The sequence below is a fragment of the Podarcis liolepis genome (genome assembly GCF_965112155.1).
Source record: "Podarcis liolepis genome assembly, chromosome: 2".
In the NCBI taxonomy this organism is placed as follows: domain Eukaryota; kingdom Metazoa; phylum Chordata; class Lepidosauria; order Squamata; family Lacertidae; genus Podarcis; species Podarcis liolepis.
Genome location: NC_139555.1, coordinates 114186930 through 114207495, shown reverse-complemented (window position 1 = coordinate 114207495; position 20566 = coordinate 114186930). Strand labels below are relative to the sequence as shown.

Sequence of the window (20566 nt, the reverse complement as noted above, 5' to 3'; positions counted from 1 at the left end):
ACCCTCTGTCCCCAACCAGAGACAAAGGAGCCCAGCCATTTGGGGGCTATGCCCTGTATCCCCACATCGGCGAGGCGATGGTCAAGAAGATCATGATCGACCATGTCAAAGGCTGCTGACAAATCTAAAAGGATCAGCTTCGATCCAGTTGTCTACGGAGAAAAGGTAAAAGACCCCTGGATGTCCAGCCAAAGGTGACTATGGGGCTGTGGCGCTCATCTTGCTTTCAGGCCGAGGGAGCCGGTGTTTGTTCCCAGACAGCTTTCCGAGTCATGTGGCCAGCATGAGTAAACTGCTTCTGGTGGAACGGGACACTGTGACGGAAATCAGAGCACACGTAAATGCCGCTTGCTTTCCTGTCACAGTGGTACTTATTTATCTACTCATGCTAGCATGTTTTCAAATTGCTAAAACTGCTAGGTTGGCAGCACGTCCGGTCACGTAGTGGGAGCGTCTCCAGGGACAAAGCCTCATCTAAGTGCTGTGTCTGAGGCAGTGGCGTAGCGTGGGGGGTGCCAGGGAGGCCGACCGCACCGGGCGCAACATCTGGGGGGGGGGGCGCGCTCACTGCCTCCGGAGTCGCCGAAGAGCCTCCAGCGCAGGCTGTAGCAGAGCCCCATGTCTCGTGGAACCGACGAGCTGTGCGCGCGCCCGGGCTGAAGGCGTCCGGCAGGCAGCGGCTCTCAGGGCCGCGGAGGACGCGCCAGGCAGCCCCTCCTCACAGCCCCGCCTCCGCTGCTGCTGCTGCTACTGCAGCTGCTGGGCCATGTTGCATTTTCCTCGCCTCTCTGCCCCCCTCCTCCTCCGGGCAAGCGGCGTGGTTTGGGCGGCAGCGCCAGCGGCAACTCGCCTCAGATCGGCAGGTTAGGGGTTAGGGGGGGCGCAAATTACTTGCCTTGCCCCGGGTTAGGGGGCGCAAATTACTTGCCTTGCCCCGGGTGCTGACAACTCACGCTACGCCGCTGGTCTGAGGCAAGAGTGGCAGCCATCTATTGTTTTGTGAGCAATATATGGCATACCCCCAAAGCATAAGATCTATGGCACCCCCCTAAAAAAAACTCAACAACTTTGGCCTGCCCCCTAAAAACTTTGGATTCCCCCCCCCTCAAAAAAAAAATGGGTAGAACACTGCTAGATTTTCAGTCTGGGAGTAGATCGCAGTCTCTTGGGAGGTGGACATCCACAGGATATGGCTAAGCAGATGTTTCCTGAGGAGTCGATATGAAGAGCCTCGTGGTTAAATAGAGTGGTTAGAATGACATGAGAAGAGTGATGTTTATCTGCATGTGTAAAACTCTCTGAAGGCACAACACAGGGTGCAGCCCTCAACAGTGGCGTAGCGTGGGTTGTCAGCACCCGGGGCAAGGCAAGTAATTTGCGCCCCCTAACCCGTGGATTTGCGCCCCCTAACCCGTGGATTTGCGCACCCTAACCCTAATCCCCAGATGTTGCGCCCGGTGCGGCCGCCCCCCCTGCACCCTCCACGCTACGCCACTGGCCCTCAATAACTCTTTTGTTTTGTTTGTCTTCTCTTGTTTGTCATCATTCTTGATGCACCTTGAAATAAAATCTGAATCTATTTGAAAGCAGCGCTTTCTCGTCATTGCTGGGACTGAGTGACTCCGTTGTGCTCGAACCTGGCGTGGGCTTTTGCCCACATCAGATGGAAACCACTCTCCCCTCCTTGAGTGGTTTGTACCTCTCATCAGTTGATGGGCAAGATGGGAGGCTGCCTTGCCCCAGGAAGGCAATCATCAGGACTCCACTTTAAGCTCCTGATTTGTCCTTTGACAATGCCCCAATAAATGTTATTGTTTCTGCAAAAGCAAGAATGGAAATGTGTAATTTTAATTAGATAAGTGGTGGGGTTGGGGAGAGCTTCCAAAACTTAATTCGTTCCGGAGGTCCGTTCTTAACCTGAAATTGTTCTTAACCTGAAGCACCATTTTAGCTAATGGGGCCTCCTGCTGCCGCTGTGCAGCCGGAGCACGATTTCTGCTCTCATCCTGAACCAAAGTTCTTAACCCGAGGTACTATTTCTGGGTTAGCAGAGTCTGTAACCTGAAGTGTATGTAACCTGAGGTACCACTGTACCCCAGATGGTTCAAAGTTGCTATTGTTTGCCTCCCTTTTGTTGCAAGAGTGCATAATAATTGATGGTCCACTATTATTGCATCAATGCATATTGCAGGATAGACCCCCACAACCCCCCTCCAAGCTGGAGAGGCCCTCAGCCCTATATGTTTCAACTCAGAAACTCTTTCTGTTCATAGTGTCCCTAAGGAAAGGATATACACACAGTACCCATTATCAGAACACTCGTTATCTGCCCATTCCGTTTTCCCAATATAAAGAATGATGCCCAAATCTTGCTGCACAAGCGGCTGATTCATATAACTGAACAGCCCACTTCCGTGTTTCTGCTCTGCTGCAATTGTTTTTGAGGGGAAACCATACAGGGAGAGGAAGACAGACGGCATGGGTGTAGCCAGGCTTTCTGTTGCAGGAGCAGGCTTTGTGTCAGGTGACGCAATTGGTAAGTTAAGTATTTTTATTAGTTTACTTGATTTAGGAGAGCAGCCTCCCCCTTGACCCCTGACACACACACCCAGCTACGCCCATGACAGGTGGGGCATGTCTTTCTTCTTGTTTACCAGTGCAAGGCAGGGAATGGAAAGATGGGGCTTCCCCTTTGTCCCCTTTGTCCCACAGCAACTCCCTCCCCTGCCTCTGCTGATTGTGGGGACTTGGGTTGAGTGACCAGACTGTGAAGCAAATTCCACTGTCGAACAGCTCTTACTGTCAGGAAGTTCTTCCTAATGTTTAGGTGGAATCTTCTTTCTTGTAGTTTGGATCCATTGCTCCGTGTCCGCTTCTCTGGAGCAGCAGAAAACAACCTTTCTCCCTCCTCTATGTGACATCCTTTTATATATTTGAACATGGCTATCATATCACCCCTTAACCTCCTCTTCTCCAGGCTAAACATGCCCAGCTCCCTTAGCCGTTCCTCATAAGGCATCGTTTCCAGGCCTTTGACCATTTTGGTTGCCCTCCTCTGGACACGTTCCAGTTTGTCAGTGTCCTTCTTGAATTGTGAAAGGAATACACAGAAAGCTGACAATTTTCTAGCAGGCTCGGATATTTTGTCTATGAAGCCCTGTACAGCTTGGAATTCAGGATACCTGAAAGATCGTCTCACCCCTTATATACCCAATTGAACGCTGTGCTCTTTAGGCAACTCCCTCCTGTACCTCTGCTGTTTGTGGGGTCTTGAGCTGAATGCCCAGCCTGTGAAACCTCCTCAGTGGCATAGTGGAGGTTGCCAGTGCCCGGAGCAAGGCAAGTATTGTGCCCCCTAATCCGAGGCTCTTGGGCCATGGGAGGCATCCCATTGGCCTCCTCCTCCTCCTGCTCTTGCCTCAGTCCTAGGATACTAAAAAACAAAACAAAACAAAACTTCCCAATCATGTATAAAGCAGGGACAAATTTTAAGAGAGAAAGGAGCATGCGCCTGTGGCATGCTAAACTCCTCTGTTGCCCACAGCCTCCCTCTCCCACTTACTGGGGTGACTGTGGTGAGGTATGCTGCAGCTAAAGGATTTAGCACCTCTTTTGCTCTTAAAAATTGACTGTGTTGAGCATTTTACCAACTATTCTGGAAATATTTACCACCTGAAGTGTAACACCTGATTTTTAGTAACTGAAGTTTAAGACGTATTGTGTTAAAGCCTGAGACATCTTATAGTTAGTTAAGTAAGTCAACTTCTACCTGAAAGAACACATTTCCTGACCCACTGTTTCATAATCTTTTTGTTTAATAAAACTTTTTTTGTTTGCCTGAGTCTCTAAATCGTTGAGTTTTCCCTCACACCAGTCCCCTACTAGATAATCTGTGGTAAATTGTAGAAATTCATGTTAACTGGTGTACCATGAGGTGGGTGCACTATATTTAATCGGGGGGCAGTTAGCAGGAGTGGATCCGCCGCATTATTAATTGGTGAGTCCGCTGCAACTGCATGTTGCAGGAAATCGTCTCAGTGAGATAACTGCCAAAAGAACTGAGCTCCCAAGCACAGTTTTGGGGGCCAACTGTAACAAGTACAGTGGTACCTCGGGTTACATACACTTCAGGTTACAGACTCCGCTATCCCAGAAATATTACCTCGGGTTAAGAACTTTGCTTCAGGATGAGAACAGAAATCGTGCTCTGGCAGCACGGCAGCAGCAGGAGGCCCCATTAGCTAAAGTGGTGCTTCAGGTTAAGAACGGACCTCCGGAATGAATCAAGTTCTTAACCCGAGGTACCATTGTACCTTGTAACATAACTTCACAAACACCACCAACCCCTCTCCTTTATTTTGATCATTCCCTTATATGGCACATGGCACCACAGGGGGCATAGCCAGTCACCTTCCTGGGTTTTTATTTATTACCTTCTATGGTACATGGCACCACCAGGCAGACTCACAATGGCTACTTTCTACTGCAGGTGCCCCACCTATGCATGTATCCATTCTGTTCCTGTGCAGCCTATGTGTTTGAAACATAAGCAAGGGGGGGGTCAAACTTGGCTACCACATTAGTCAAACTTGGCTGGTCAACCTCAGCTACCGCATGCATGTGGAAAGAACTGTTAGCTAGCTACGTACCCTCAGTGACTTCTAGCGTTATACTCATTTTTAAAGGTAGTTCCCTTTTTGGTCTGACCGCCTGTTATTGCTATTCTGAGCTGGCACCATTGGCCTTCCCAACCATGAAGTTATTTTTGAAGGGCAAGATTTTTCCAGATGATGAAACGCTGGTTTCTGAGGTCAAGTTGTGGCTTCTGATGCAAGCTGCCAACTTCTACAGATAAGCTCTCCACAGCTACATAAAGCAATGGGAGAAGTTGCTGGTGGCTACGTAGAGAAGGACTAATAACTGTGCCCGGTTTCCTTTGTCTCAGTCCACGGGGAAGTACTTCAGGAGAAGTCTTTAATGAACACCCCTCATATATATCATTCTAAAATATCACAGGTTTTTCTAATAATAATAATAATAATAATAATAATTTATTATTTATAACCTGCCCATCTGGCTGGGTTTCCCCAGCCAGAGAAGAGAATCATCGAGTTGGAAGGGACCCAAAGGGTCATCTAGTCCAACCCCCTGAAATGCAGGAATATGCATTTGTCTCATACAGGGATCGAACCAGCAACCTTTGCATTATCAACATCATACTCTAACCAATCACCCAAACAGATGGTCGCCACTCTGGGCAGCTCCCAACAAAGTATTAAAATACAGTGTTCTGTTAAACACTAAAAGCTTCCCTAAACAGGGCTGCCTTCAGATGTCTGGTAGTTGTTCTTCTCTTTGACATCTGATGGGAGGGCATTCCACAGGGCGGGTGCCACTACCGAGAAGGCCCTCTGCCTGGTTCCCTGTAACTTGGCTTCTTGCAGTGAGGGAACCGCCAGAAGGCCCTCAGAGCTGGACCTCTGTGTCCGGGCAGAACGATGGGGGTGGAGACACTCCTTCAGATATACTGGACCGAGGCTTTTTAAGGCTTTAAAGGTCAGCACCAACACTTTGAATTCTGCTCAGAAACATACTGGGAGCCATTTAGGTCTTTCAAGACCGGTGTTATGTTGTAGCCTTATGAGGCTTTGCCCTCGGGTGGGAAAAATATTGCACCCGGGAAAGGGAAGTGGGAGTCAACAGACACTCAAGGAATAGTTTCAGAGAAAAAGGCTTTTATTTCTACCATCCATGAACTGGTAGAAGGAGCAAGTGTGATAAGTCACAAAAAGCATGCACGAAGTTCACAGTCCTGTGCACAACCATATATACCCCTTTCCAGTTCCCTCCTCCTTTCTCCTCCTTTTCCAGGAGTCCTGCCCCATGAGTTCCTCTGAGCATGAACAGAAAGCTGTCTTGGGACTATTGGGACTCTTGGAGTGAGAGTGGTTCAGCATGTCCAAGCATGTCCAAGAAGTTGCAACTAGAATAAGATTCATTTCCCAGGCCTGCTATGAACAGAGCCTATTCATTAGCTTTTAAAAGTAACATTTTGCCTATGCACATCATCTTGTGAGAATAAGCAGAGACAAGCAGAGAAAAGCTGTTTTGGATTTTTAGAAAACAAAAGGAGTTTTGGACAGTTTTGAGGCCTGGGGTGATTATTGAAGCCTGGGGTGATTTCAGACAGGATTTGGGTATCTTGTCCCTTCAATGTGGTCTCGGCAGCCGGTCCCAGTCACCAGTCTAGCTGCCGCATTCTGGATTAGTTGTAGTTTCCGGGTCACCTTCAAAGGTAGCCCCACATAGAGCGCGTTGCAGTAGTCCAAGCGAGAGATAACTAGAGCATGCACCACTCTGATGAGATAGTCCGCAGGTAGGTAGGGTCTCAGCCTGTGTACCAGATGGAGCTGGTAAACAGCTGCCCTGGACACAGAATTGACCTGCGCCTCCATGGACAGCTGTGAGTCCAAAATGACTCCCAGACTGCGCACCTGGTCCTTCAGGGACACAGTAACCTCATTCAGGACCAGGGAGTCCTCCACACCTGCCCGCCTCCTATCCCCAAAAACAGTACTTCTATCTTGTCAGAATTCAACCTCAATCTTTCAACCACCATTCATCCTCCAACTGCTGCCAGACACTCACACAAGACCTTCACCGCCTTCACTGGTTCTGATTTGAAAGAGAGGTAGAGCTGGGTATCTTACCTTGTTATTGGTTTACAGTGGTACCTCGGGTTACAGATGCTTCAGGTTACAGACTCCGCTAACCCAGAAATAGTACCTCAGGTTAAGAACTTTGCTTTAGGATGAGAACAGAAATTGCACGGTGGCAGCAGGAAACCCCATTAGCTAAAGTGGTGCTTCAGGTGAAGAACAGTTTCAGGTTAAGAACGGACCTCCGGAACGAATTAAGTACTTAACCTGAGGTACCACTGTATTTCCATCAAAAGCACAGCTAGTTGCTCTGCAGCGCCCTCTGGTGTCACATTTTAATAACACATTAGCAACATGTAAGCCATGTGTCATTTGTCCCTCTGTACCACAACTGTTTCTTAACCCTTTCCTAATGTAAAAATCAAGAGTGTAGATCTGCCCTGAGCCTCCCTGTCTCTGGGCTAGACAGAAATGGAGAGAAAACAAAATGAGCAGATGCATCCATCCCTTAGTGGTACCTCACTTTAACAATATTATTATTCCTCTCGGAATTCTGTCAGCATGGGATTCCTCTCGGAGTTCTGTCAGTAGAGCTACAAAAAGTGGGTCACCCCAAAACAGCACCTTAAGATTTGAGAAAAGATTGTTGATAGCCCTGATGCGTTGCAATAGGAACTAGCCCATTGCTTCTTTATGCAGGATCTTTTGGGGGGTGCTAGTAATACGATTAAGAGCTTCCACCACCAACACCCCCCCCCCAAAAAAACCCACTGACACTTATTCAGCAGCAGACGGGCCAAATGTCTTCACAAAAGAAAGCAGAAGCCCATGTCTGGAATCAGCAGGGCAGACTGAGAAAAGGCACGCAAAGCTGAGTTTTTGCAGTGTCAAACGTTGCGTTCTCAAATTTGAGCCCTGTCTGATGCCAAAATTTGGTATGTGGCACCTCTTGTGTTCCATTCTAAAGCATAATTGTGGTGTCCTCTGTAGCATCCCCAAGGCTCCACACCCAGTGCGATCAAATCAGTCATGCCCCCCAAAATCCGCCTCTGATTTTTGGACCCTGACAGCCTCTTAATGTTTTCAACAACAACTCCCATAATTTCCCTTGTTGGCTGAGAACTGGAATTCAAAACTGCTCACAAAAACATCTGGAGGCCACTAGATTGGAGAAGGCAGCTGTATGCCAACAATGCTTTTGGGGTGCTGGCTGCTGCCCTGCATTTTGTGGAATCATGGAATCACAGAATTGTTGAATTGGAAGAGGCCAATGGGCTTAGGCAAGGGGGAGCAGGGAGGGGCAGCTGCCACCCCTAAATCAAGAAAAACCAATAAAAATACATAGAAAACTGAGGTCCTGCTCCCCCTAACAAAAGGCCTGCCCCCCTAACAAAAATCCTGGCTACGACCATGAAGAGACCCCAAGGGTCATCTAGTCCAATCCCCTGCAAGGAAGGAATATTTTGCCCAGTGTGAGACTCGAACCCCCAACCCTGAGCTTAAGAAGTTCATTCTTTAAATATTATAGAATAGGAATAAGCCCCAAAGAGTCTCCTTCCAAAGCAGCCCAAACAACATAAACTATTCTAAGACCCAGAATATAAAAATGATATTGAGACAGATAACTTCGGATCTGACATGAGAAGAGAAGACTTAGTCGTTTAGTCATGTTCGTAGCTTCGAGAATACTGTCCAACCATCTCTTCCTCTGTCGTCCCCTTCTCCTTGTGCCCTCCATCTTTCCCAACATCAGGGTCTTTTCCAGGGAGTCTTCTCTTCTCCTGAGATGGCCACAGTATTGGAGCCTCAGATTCAGGATCTTTGTCGGCAAGGTGATGAAGGAAAACTCTGATCCTAAACCTCCACTGCCTTGCGGGAGATCTTCAGAAGAAGAAAAGGGCAAGGAGTAAACCCTACACTAATCCAGAATGGAGTTCTGTTGGGCAGTTGGGTGGTGTCTTGTACACCTCCTTCCAGCAACTCCTGCAGCCAAGCTGGGGCCAGACATCTTGCTCTGCTTTCCTTTCACATCAGTGAGGCCAAGAGGGGAGTCTTGTCATCTGGGCAGCCCTGGAACTCCATACACGCTGCCCCGCCTTGTGCATGAGGGAAGTCACATTAGTGCTGCTAATGCAGTGATTTGACTTCACCCCTGGAGGCGCACTCCCTTGTCCCTCAATACAGACAGATGCCAATAACAACCATGAGATCACTTCTGCAAACACTGTAAATCACCCAAGCTTAGACCATTCTTGTGTGCACATTTATTTTTCATAATGGTATGCAAGGTTGCCTTGAAAGGAATGAGTACCCGCAACCCGAAGCCTGCTTCCATGCTAGTTCACTAATTAAGTCCCTAATAAAGCGCTATCTGGGGAGGAAAATAAATTATGTTTGCAAGCACAAGGAAATCTCGTTTATAAAAAAATAAAATGGCAAAAGACACAACTTAATGAGAACAAGAGAACTCTTGAAATGCCGATCACCATAAGAAAAGAGATTTGTTAGATATTATTGGTATGGAATATAATGCTGCAAACCTAGAGAGGGATACAAAATGTTGTTTTTAGCTACCTGCCCTTCACCCTAAGGTCCCAGAGTGTTTTAAAGCATTAAAACACTATTAAAAACAGTTTAAAACAACATTTCCCATGGTTTCAGCGTGATTCCAGGCAGCCCCTTAAAGTAACAAACAAGTGTGTGCAACATCAATTTTTTGAAGGAATGAGCCATCAGTGTAAGCAGCATATAATGCATTTTTATCCTGTGATAACTTAGCATTTGGCATATCAAAAGGGGACTGAGGCAGAAGGAAAATCAGGTAATGCAACATGTTATTTAAATTGATTTCATGATCAACAACGTAAAAGCAAATTAAGCATCAATACAGTGGTACCTCGGGTTAAGTACTTGATTCATTCCGGAGGTCCGTTCTTAACCTGAAACTGTTCTTAACCTGAAGCACCACTTTAGCTAATGGCGCCCCCTGCTGCCGCCGTGCCACCGGAGCACGATTTCTGTCTTTATCCTGAAGCAAAGTTCTTTACCCGAGGTACTATTTCTGGGTTAGCGGAGTCTGTACCCTGAAGTGTCTGTAACCTGAGGTACCACTGTATAGGATTGCACCCTAATGACACAACCCTAGGCTTCCCTCATCAGACATAAATCACCTTGAATTCAGTGGGACTTGTTCGCACTGTTAGACTTGCTGGGCAAAGGAGGGATAAGCAGCACACACTCACCTGCTGGCCACATGAGGGATAAGCGGCAGAACTCAGATGGATACCTAGCAGCATAAGCGCCAGCAATCATTCCGCCCATGGACATGCCAACCAGGTGGAAAGGCTTTTGGTTCAGACCAATGCACTCAACAAAATGAAAGAAGACACACGGGTGGAGATGTTGTGCTGTCTTCCAGCTTTCCAGTACTCTTTGTAGGTCATTTCCCAAGAAGACTTGGGGACAGGTGACATAAGATGGGTTGAGAAAGCGTGGGAGATCCTACTGTTGCCTCTACTGCTTTTCCCAGGATGCCAAAGGGAGAGCAGAAGTGGTGGCACTCAAAGGGCTGCTGCACAATACTGCTTGCTCCCCACATAAACAAAAAACAGTTTTTAAATTCACCTTGGTGATGAAGGGCAGGTGAGAAACAAAATTAAATAAAAATAACATATCTACAGTGTTACCTCGGGTTAAGTACTTAATTCGTTCCGGAGGTGCATTCTTAATCTGAAACTGTTCTTAACCTGAGGTACCACTTTAGCTAATAGGGCCTCCCGCTGCCACCGTGCCACCGGAGCACGATTTCTGTTCTCATCCTGAAGCAAAGTTCTTAACCCGAGGTAATATTTCTGGGTTAGCGGAGTCTGTAACATGAAGCATATGTAACCTGAAGCGTATGTAACCCGAGGTACCACTGTACTTAGGTTTCTAAGTGTTTGCTAATACAGTCGTACCTTGGAAGTCGAACAGAATCCGTTCCGGAAGTCCACTCGTCTTCCAAAACGTATGGAAACCCAAGTACAGCTTCTGATTGGCTGCAGGAAGCCGTGTCAGACGTTCGGGTTCCAAAGAACATTCGCAAACCGGAAAACTCACTTTCGGGTTTGTGGTGTTCTGGAGCCAAAACACCCGAGTACCAAGGCTTATGAGATCCAAGGTACGACTGTATACAAAATGAACCTCTTTCTGAGCTATAGAAGCACAGGTGTGTCTTGTTGAACTGGCCTGGAAATCTCCCCTCCTGCCAGTCCCTACCAGAGACCTACAGCCCAAGCTGCTTCTCACTTCTCCCCTCAGTCCTGCAGGCAGGTTCTCTCCCTTTACCTCCTAAGAATCAGCTATGACAACCAAGCCTTTGCCCACCAAGCCATTCCACCAGTCTTTGTGTTTTTAGGAAATAGGGATTATTTGCAACCTGAATCCCTTCATTTCACCTCAAGACAACATTGCACCTCAAAAGTGTCTCGTGTTGCTTCTCCCATAACTTCAGCAACCTTCGTCCAGAGCAGCCCTGATCCCTGAGGGTCTCTCAGTACAGCCCCCACCCCACCCCCAGCCAGCAACAATGGCGTTCTCCCTCCTTCTTCCCAGAAAACCTTGTCAAACACAACTCCCTCTTCCGTTTACATCAGGCATAGGCAAACTCGGCCCTCCAGCTGTTTTGGGACTACAGCCAGGGTCGTCTTAAGCATATCTGGTGCCGTGGTGCAAAAAACCCTCCGGCGCCCCCCCCCCCACCGCCTTTCCCAGAGCTTTGAGGAAGGGATTAAGAAAATCATGACCCCCGGGAATCTGACTTCTTTGACGGCTCCGCCCTTTCCAGCAATGCAAAAGTGAAACTGAAAGCAGAATCGCTCATCCGCAAGCGGCGCCTTGCGCAAAAGTGCCTTACGACCGGGGATCATGGCTTCCAGCCTGGTGGACGATCTGGTGTGCTCCGTCTGCCTCTCCCTCTTCCGCGATCCCCACCTACTGGATTGCGGCCACAACTTCTGCCTGGATTGCCTGAAGAGCTGCGCCCGCGATGGCTGGGGCAGAGGGATTTGCCCGGAGTGCCGCTGCCCTTTCAGACTGCGGGAGGTCAGGCGCCAGAGGGTTCTGGGCAACCTCGCGGAAAAAGTGCGCAAGCTCCAGCTGGACGAGGAGCCCCAGGCGAAGGCCAGCTCAGCGGGCTCCTGCGAGGAGCACGAGGAGCCGCTCAAGCTCTTCTGTCGCCAGGATCGCGTCCCCATCTGCGTGATCTGCCGGGATCTGCCCGCCCATCGGGGCCACGAGTTCCTGCCGATCAAAGAGGCTGTGAAATGCGCGCAGGTCAGTGGCAAAGTTTCTGCTTTGGGGTTGAGTGAGCTTGGGGGACGGACGGTGGGTGATCATTATGTGAGGACAGCCTTACAAAACCACAGGCTCAGTTTTGACCTCGTTCAACCCAGGCAGGCAGAGTGACTTGCAAGGGATGTTGACTCAGAAAAATCAGACCAGGAATTCACAACCGCGCAGGTCTGCTAAGGATTCTAACAGGCTTTGAAAACGTAGTTTTTGCGCTGCTTCAGAGCTGCGACAGCTTCACTGCTGCTTAACTGGATCGTGTTAGGGTAGTCCTTTTTATATATATAAAAAAGGTACATATAAAAGTACATATAAAAAGTACGTATAAAATAATTTTTATTATAAAAATCCAATATAAGCCACATTTTATCAAGACCAAATTACAATTTAAATATCAATCAATTAAAAAGCCAATTACACATTTTAGATTGAAACACACACCCCCGCTAGATTTCAAGGAAAGACAGTTTCATTAACAATTATACTTCAGGTTACAGACGATTCAGGTTGTGTTTTTTTTGGGTTACACACCGCCAAAACTCAGAAGTACTGGAACGGGTTACTTCTGGGTTTCGGCGGTCGTGCATGCGCAGAAGAGCACTAAATCGCGCGTGCGCAGAAGTGCCGAGTCACAACCCACACGTGCACAGATGTGTCCACTGTAATTCTGCTTCCCAAGTCTTATTTAATCCAATTCCCATACATTTCAGTCTTAATCATAATCCTTTATACTGAGGGAAGAATTAAGTAAAATATTATATACCTCAATGACCGCTGCTCTAAGAAGAGAAGATATTATAATAGCCACCCCAACTCATGGTGGATGAGTCACTAAAAGGTAAAGAGACCCCTGACCATTAGGTCCAGTCGTGGCCGACTCTGGGGTTGCGGCGCTCATCTCGCTTTATTGGCTGAGGGAGCCGGCGTACAGCTTCCGGGTCATGTGGCCAGCATGACTAAGCCGCTTCTGGCAAACCAGAGCAGCACACGGAAACACCGTTTACCTTCCCGCTGGAGCGGTACCTATTTATCTACTTGCACTTTGATGTACTTTCAAACTGCTAGGTTGGCAGGAGCAGGGACCGAGCAACAGGAGCTCACCCCGTTGCGGGGATTTGAACCGCCGACCTTCTGATCGGCAAACCCACAGCGTCACCCGCGTCCCTTGGATGAGTCACTAGTGTCAGCATCGCCCTTGAGCCAGTGCCACCGACTGGGCTCAATCACTTCAGCTCCGACTGGGCCAGGCGAGCTGGGGTAGCACTTCCAGAGACCTTCTTCTGCAGGAACAGGTCTAAGTGCTGTGGACTCACAACTCAGAGCTGTGAGCACCGAACTCACTTCCAGAAGACAGCCGTGCACAGCAGAGTACAGCAGAGCATAAATCACTCGGATGACAGCGCTGAAGAATATCTTCTTTTATTCACTAACAGCTACTGTACTATACAAACTATATACAAATGGAGACGCTGGACTGCACTGAGTGTTATAGCTGCTTTCTGCAGCGACCTTATCTACACAGAGATAACACTCAGTCTCCCCTTTGAAGTGAGGCTGGAGCGGAATAAGTAGCAAGCACAATCCACTCCCTCCTCTCTGGAAAATCAGCAGATACCTGCAATGGGGGGGGGGGTGAAATCTCCTCAACTAAGGTTGGGCTAACTCGAGTTACCAGAATAGTGCAGGAATTAGGAACTGAGGACTGAATAAAATCTGCTTGCCTCAGCAGTCTTTGACACCAAAAAGCAGTCTGAACATCTGCAGGCTGAAGCCACAAGAGAACACCTTCTTACCTTATCAGAAATTGCAGAAGTCAGCAGAAAGGGAAGGGAGACTGACGTCTGCTTGCTTGCAAAATTGTGTGATCACACTCTGCACATGCTCTGCTGCCATGGAGGTTTGTTTGTGACATGGTATCAAAAGCAGCTCCAATCTGAGTTCAGGGCCCAGCCTTTGAGAGTTATCTCGCTGAAGCCAGCTGTGCAGCTTAATAAAGCAAGACTTTTCTCAAAGAACCCGTGTCTGCCCCATTGACTGGGGAAAAACCTGCAACAATGCAATAGCTACAACGTGTTTAACTTCCATTCATATTAATACATTCAATAATTTATATTTCTGCAAGTGAAGTTCTGTGTCCTTTATTATTCCTGTGCGTGATACTTATTTTAGATTTGTGTTCCTTTGTTTTGTCCATGTTGTTTCTGTTTGTCCTTATAAAACTTTATATCCAGCGCTTTTTTCTGGGGGGGACGCATAACTCTAAACAGTTTGTGAATCTTTGTCCTTTTGTCCATTTGCTTTAGTTATTTTCCCCTGATTTGAACTATAAAATGATGATTTTCTTGAGTCAAAACGAGAGTAACCCTAAACATTTTTCAAGGGGGAAAAAGCACTGATTATACCTTCATTCTCCCTGGTCTCCATCATGCCCTATGCAGCTAAGGTGGTCCTAGCCTTGGCCCCACCTGGCGGAGCTAAGCAGCGGGGAGGGCAGTTCCACCTCGGCACATATTCCTCCTTGCTTCTGAAGCCTTCCTTCCTTCTTAATCTCTGTTGATTTCTCTGCTGCACAGATGGAGCTGAAGCCATACCTAAAGCCTCTGAAGGAGCGTCTAAAGGAGGCCAAAGAGGAGAAAATACACCAGAAGGAGGCAATTGGAGAGCTAAAGGTAAAGGAAAAGCAGTAAGGGATTGTGGAACTCCACTTCCCCACACATTTTGTGGTTTAAAGAGCATGCATTAATGTCCTTGTTTATAGCCCGCCCTTGAAATCCACTGTTGCCTAAAGTACAAAATGCATGATAGAACAACTAATGCATTACAATTAATTATTTATTTATACCCTGCCCACTCTGGGCGGCTCCCAACACAGTATTAAAAACACAATAAAACACCAAACATTAAAAACTTCCCTAAACAGAGCTGCCTTCAGATATCTTCTAAAAGTCAGGTAGTTGACATCTGATGGGAGAGCGTTCCACAGGGTGGGCACCACCACCAAGAAGGCCCTCTGCCTGGTTCCCTATAGTTCCACTTCTCCCAGTGAGCGAACTGCCAGAAGACCCTCAGTGCTGGACCTCAGTGTCCAGGCTGAACGATGGGGGTGGAGACGCTCCTTCAGGTATACTGGGCCAAGGCCGTTTGGGGCCTTAAAGGTCAGCACCAACACTTTGAATTGTGTTCGGAAATAAGCCAAAAACAAACAAACCTGAAATCTGTGAAGACAACCTAAAAATGGTATTGAAAGGTTAACCCTTCACTACACCCAACAGAAAGCATGCAGGTAAAGCAGATCAACATAAGCTTGGCCTGGGAAATTTTTAAAAGGGTCTTCATCTGGCACTGGAAAGACACTGGACTCTAGGTGCCAGGACAAGGCAAGCTTTTGTGGGGAAGTGTGTCAAAGACAGGGCACTACCACTGAAAAGACCCTGTCCCTGATAATCACAAGGTGCCCTGATCTCAGGCTGTGAAGGTTAAATTTCCATTTTTATGTTTCATAATATCCAGGCACAAGTTCTCCTGAGTAATACCGCCAGATGGGCGGGGTATAAATTATTATTATTATTATTATTATTATTATTATTATTATTATTATTATCATTATTACTTTCCATAGGAACTTTTCTAATTCAAAATCTTCTTGATTGGGCGACAGGACAAATCACCCTTTCGTTATGTTTGATTTTTCTTGCCTTGAATGCGTATCTGCTTTGTTTCTCACTAACACTAAAAATGAAATTAATTCGTGTGTGTGTGTGTGTTTCTCCCCACCACTTGCAGAGTTGTACCGAAGATATCGTAAATCACATTTCCAAAGGATTTGAATCCCTTCACCAGATCTTGGATGAGAAGGAGAAGGCTATTATGAAGACGGTCCAGGAGAAGAGGAAGAAGAACTTGGAGGAAATGCAAGATGCCTTTTCGAGCCTGAAAAACGAGGTTTCTTCCCTGACTGAGATTATTAAGAAGGTTAAAGCAGCGTTAGAAAGTACAGACCACGTGGCCTTTCTGAAGGTGAGACCAGCTCTGATCAGAGGCATGCCTGCAAAACACCATGCGGTCCAGTGGATGTGTGTGGTGATGTAGGATTGAAAGTTCTTGGCCAAATAACAATATCCGATTCAATATGGCTAGACTAGGTAAAGGGACCCCTGACCATTAGGTCCAGTTGAAGCCGACTCTGGCGCTCATCTCGCTTTATTGGCCAAGGGAGCCGGCGTACAGCTTCCAGGTCATGTGGCCGGAATGACTAAGCCGCTTCTGGCGAACCAGAGCAGCGCACGGAAACGCTGTTTACCTTCCCGCCAGAGTGGTACCTATTTATCTACTTGCACTTTGACGTGCTTTCGAACTGCTAGGTTGGCAGGAGCAGGGACTGAGCAACGGGAGTTCACCCGGCCGCGGGGATTCGAACCGCAGACCTTCCGATCGGCAAGTCATAGGCTCTGTGGTTTAACCCACAGCACCACCTGCATCCCTATATGGCTAGACTAGATCTGGTTTAATATGGCTGCAGTTCCCAGAATTCATTGGGAAGAGGGGTTGATTGTTAAACTGCTTTGTGAGGGGAATAGGAGACTCATAACAACTTTTCCAACTTGGGTGTTGGGCTCCATCCACAACAGCACTGTGGGTGGGATTCAATGAATGGGTCCCACTCCTGGAAGCCCGGGATGCGGGTGGCGCACAAGGAAAAAGGGACAGGGAGGGAAGAGGAGAATAAAAAGCAAAACGCAGACGCCTATTTCCGAACGGTTGTTCCTATAATGACCAGCTGGCACAGTTCCGGGGCAGGAGGTTCCGGGTGGAGCTGGGCTTCCAGCAAATCTTCCAATGTCTCCTGCTGAGGCAGTCTGTTCAAACAGCTGCTCCCAGATGACATCTGAAGCGAGAGGAAGCCCTTTCTAGTCATTCTTTCAAATTGACTGTGAAGATGCTGTAAATCAATACACTAAACTTGTTTATCTTTCATGTAGGACTTCCAGGAGCTGATGCAGCAGTAAGTGTCTGGAATTCATTCTTGCGTGGCACTTCTGTGGTTCCCTTCTTTGACATCCCTTGCGTCCTTGGTTTCACCTGGTGGCAGGTGTGGCTTTTTCAGCCCAAGAGCCACATTCATTACGGGGCAACCGCCCGTGGCCACATCCCAGTGACTGGCAGAGCCAGAGGCAAAAGTGGACAGGGCAGCAATAAATGCAAAATGTTCTTTTGTACAGAAGGCCACTATTTAAACACGGCCACAAATCCCTTTCTCTTCTCCATCCAGGCAAACGATAGTCATTTTCATAGGTCAAGCACACATTCCAGCCAAGCCAAAACACCCCAAATTGGTGTGAAGGGAAACCATTGAGGGGGTGGTCTAGGGAGAATCTCATTGGCCACATAGACAGCTTTTTTGGAGGGAGCACATTTGACCTCCAGGGTTGAGGTTTCCCACCTCTGGTTTGGCCCTTAGTCCTCATCCCCAACTGAATGCAGCTCAGTTTTTAAAAAAGACCATTTTACTGCATTCACATTACTCTCCCATCTACATAGTCTATGGTGCGGAATCATTGCTTTTCCACAATCGGGTGGTCATGAAATTAAAATGGTGGCTCCATGCAGCACTTAACATAGCTCTAACATAATGTCAAGTACCTTCCACGTGGCCAAAATCCTCCTTTCATACTTATTCTGATGGAATACTTGTCAAGCCACGAACGTTGATCCTCCAGTTTGCTCTTGCTTAGTTGAAAATTGTGGCTTCTCTTTGAAAGTTAGTGGTTTCTCCAACCAATTCTAGGGCTTGCCACAGATCAGCCTGGCCTCTTTTGGGGGGGGGGGGCAGGGGGCAACATCCTGTTAGGAGCAACAAGCAGGAGTAATGCAGTGGGGTAGATCAGCCTTTTCCAGTAAACAGGGGCTTCGTGTTTTCTCAGAGCCAAAGACTCAATAGAGGTGGAGGTGGGAACAGATGACAGCAATGCAACTGAAGAGGAAGATAAGTCGTCTGATGAAGAAGAGGATGAAAGTGGTGAAGAGGAGGAGGAATATTCTGAAGACGAGAAAAATGTAGCATTGAGTTTTAGGGAGCTGATGAAGATGTAAGTGTCTAGAACTCATTCTTGTGTGGCACCTCTAAAGGTAAAGGGACCCCTGACCATTAGGTCCAGTCGTGGCCGACTCGGAGGTTGCGGCGCTAATCTCGCTTTATTGGCCGAGGGAGCCGGCGTACAGCTTCCGGGTCATGTTGGCCAGCATGACTCAGCCGCTTCTGGTGAACCAAAGCAGCGCACGGAAACGCCGTTTACCTTCCTGCCGGAGCGGTACCTATTTATCTACTTGCACTTTGATGTGCTTTCGAACTGCTAGGTTGGCAGGAGGAGGGACCGAGCAACGGGAGCTCACCCCGTCACGGGGATTCGAACTGCCGACCTTCTAACCAGCAAGCCCTAGGCTCTGTGGTTTAACCCACAGCACCACCCGTGTCCCTGGCACCTCTCTAGTTCCCTTCATTAACATGTTCCTTGTTTCCTTGGTTTAACCTGGTGGCAGGTGTGCGTCTGAGGCAAAAGTGGACAGGGCAAAAGGTTCTTTTGTACGGAAGGCCCCTTTTTACACACGGCCACAAATTTCTTTGTCTTCTCCAGCCAGGCAAACAATAGACATTTTCGGAGTTCAAGCACACATTCCAGCCAAGCCAAAACACCCCAGAATGGTGTGAAGGAAGGCCATGAGGGTGTGGTCTGGGGAAAATCTCATTGGCCACATAGACAGCTTTTTTGGAGGGAGCTCATTTGACCTCCAGGGCTAAAGGTATCCCACCTCTGGTTTGGCCCCTTAGTCCTCATCCCCAACTGAACGCAGCTCAGTTTTTAAAAAAGACCATTTTACTGCATTCACATTACTCTCCCATCTACATATTCTATGGTGTGGAAGCATTGCTTTTCCACAATCGGGTGGGCATGAAATTAAAATGGCGGCTCCATGCAGCACTTAACATAGCTCTAACATAACTTCAAGTACCTTCCACATGGCCAAAATCCTCCTTTCATACTTATTCTGATGGAAGACCTGTCAAGCCACAAACGTTGATTATCCAGTTTGCTCTTGCTTAGCTGGAAAATGTGGTTTCTTCTTTGAAAGTTAGTGGCTTCTCCAACCAGTTCTAGGGCTTGCCACAGATCAGCCTGGCCTCATTTTTTGGGTGGGGGGCAACATCCTGTTAGGAGCAACAAGCAGGAGTAATACAGAGGGGCAGATCAGCCTTTCCCACTAACAGGCGCTTCTTATTTTCTCAGAGCCAACGACTCAACAGAGGAGGAGGAAGATTTCAACAATGCAGCTGAAGAGGAAGATAAGTCGTCTGATGAAGAAGATGAATGTAGTGAAGAGAAGGAGGAACATTCTGGAGACAATGAGAAAAATGTGACATTGAGAATTAGGAAGCTGATGAAGATGTAAGTGTCTAGAACTCATTCTTGTGTGGCACCTCTCTATTTCCCTTCAGTAACATTCATGTTCCTTGTTTCCTAGGTTTAACCTGGCGGCAGGTGTGGGTGTGAGGCAAAAGTGGACAGGGCAGCAATAAATGCAAAACGTTCTTTTGTATGGAAGGCCACTTTTTACACACAGCCACAAATTCCTTTCTCTTCTCCATCCAGGCAATAGATAGTCATTTTCGGAGTTCAAGCACACATTCCAGCCAAGCCAAAACACCCCAGAATGGTGTGAAGGGAGACCATTAAGGGGGTGGTCTAGGGAGAATCTCATTGGCCACATAGACAGCTTTTTTGGAGGAAGCTCATTTGACCTCCAGGGCTAAACGTTTCCCACCTCTGGTTTGGCCCCTCAGTCCTCATCCATAACTGACTGCAGCTCAGTTTTTTAAAAAGAGCATTTTACTGCATTCACATTACTCTCCCATCTACATATTCTATGGTGTGGAAGCATTGCTTTTCCACAATCGGGTGGGCATGAAATTTAAATGTCAGCCCCATGCAGCACTTAACATAGCTCATAGGGAGCCAGTGTGGTGTAGTGGTAGAGAGTGGCAGACTTGTAATCTGGTGAACTGGGTTAGCTTCCCTGCTCCTCCACATGCAGCTGCTGGGTGACCTTGGGCCAGTCACACTTCTCTGAAGTCTCTCAGACCCACTCACCTCACAGAGTGTTTGTCGTGGGGGAGGAAGGGAAAGGAGAATGTTATCCTCTTTGAGACTCCTTCAGGTAGTGATAAAGCGGGATATCCAGCCCAAACTCTTCTTCTTCTTCTTCTTTTTCTTCTTCTTCTTCTTACATAATGCTCCTTTCATATTTATTCTGATGGAAGACCCGTCAAGCCACAAACGTTGATCATCCAGTTTGCTCTTGCTTAGCTGGAAAATGTGGTTTCTTCTTTGAAAGTTAGTGGCTTCTGCAACCAATTCTAGGGCTTGCCACAGATCAGCCTGGCCTCATTTTTTGGGCGGGGGGCAACATCCTGTTAGGAGCAACAAGCAGGAGTAATACAGAGGGGCAGATCAGCCTTTCCCACTAAAGAGGGGCTTCTTGTTTTCTCAGAATCAATGACTTAAGAGAGGAGGAGGAAGATGACA

General features: G+C 47.6%; 2 protein-coding genes across 3 annotated transcripts in view; both read left to right on the top strand.

The window, feature by feature from the left end:
• Positions 1 to 2490: 2490 nt before the first annotated feature.
• LOC310701722 (nuclear factor 7, brain-like) overlaps positions 2491 to 20566 on the top strand; it is a 37441-nt gene continuing 19365 nt past the window's right edge. The window contains exon 1 of the mRNA XM_083493020.1: positions 2491 to 2536. The gene's annotated coding sequence lies outside the window, so the exon portion shown is untranslated. The remainder of the gene's footprint in view (positions 2537 to 20566) is intronic.
• Positions 11499 to 19448, top strand: LOC310701771 (nuclear factor 7, brain-like). Of its 2 annotated transcripts, none has more exons than XM_083493121.1 (6): positions 11499 to 11972; positions 14561 to 14656; positions 15771 to 16004; positions 16967 to 16989; positions 17909 to 18073; positions 19271 to 19448. In XM_083493121.1, exons 1-6 carry the CDS (start codon positions 11565 to 11567, stop codon positions 19431 to 19433), a joined length of 1089 nt encoding a protein of 362 aa, XP_083349247.1. In that variant the 5' UTR covers positions 11499 to 11564; the 3' UTR covers positions 19434 to 19448. The 2 variants fall into 2 exon arrangements, with proteins under 2 accessions (XP_083349247.1, XP_083349248.1); XM_083493122.1 differs by having other exon boundaries at positions 11500 to 11972; positions 17909 to 17933; positions 19290 to 19448.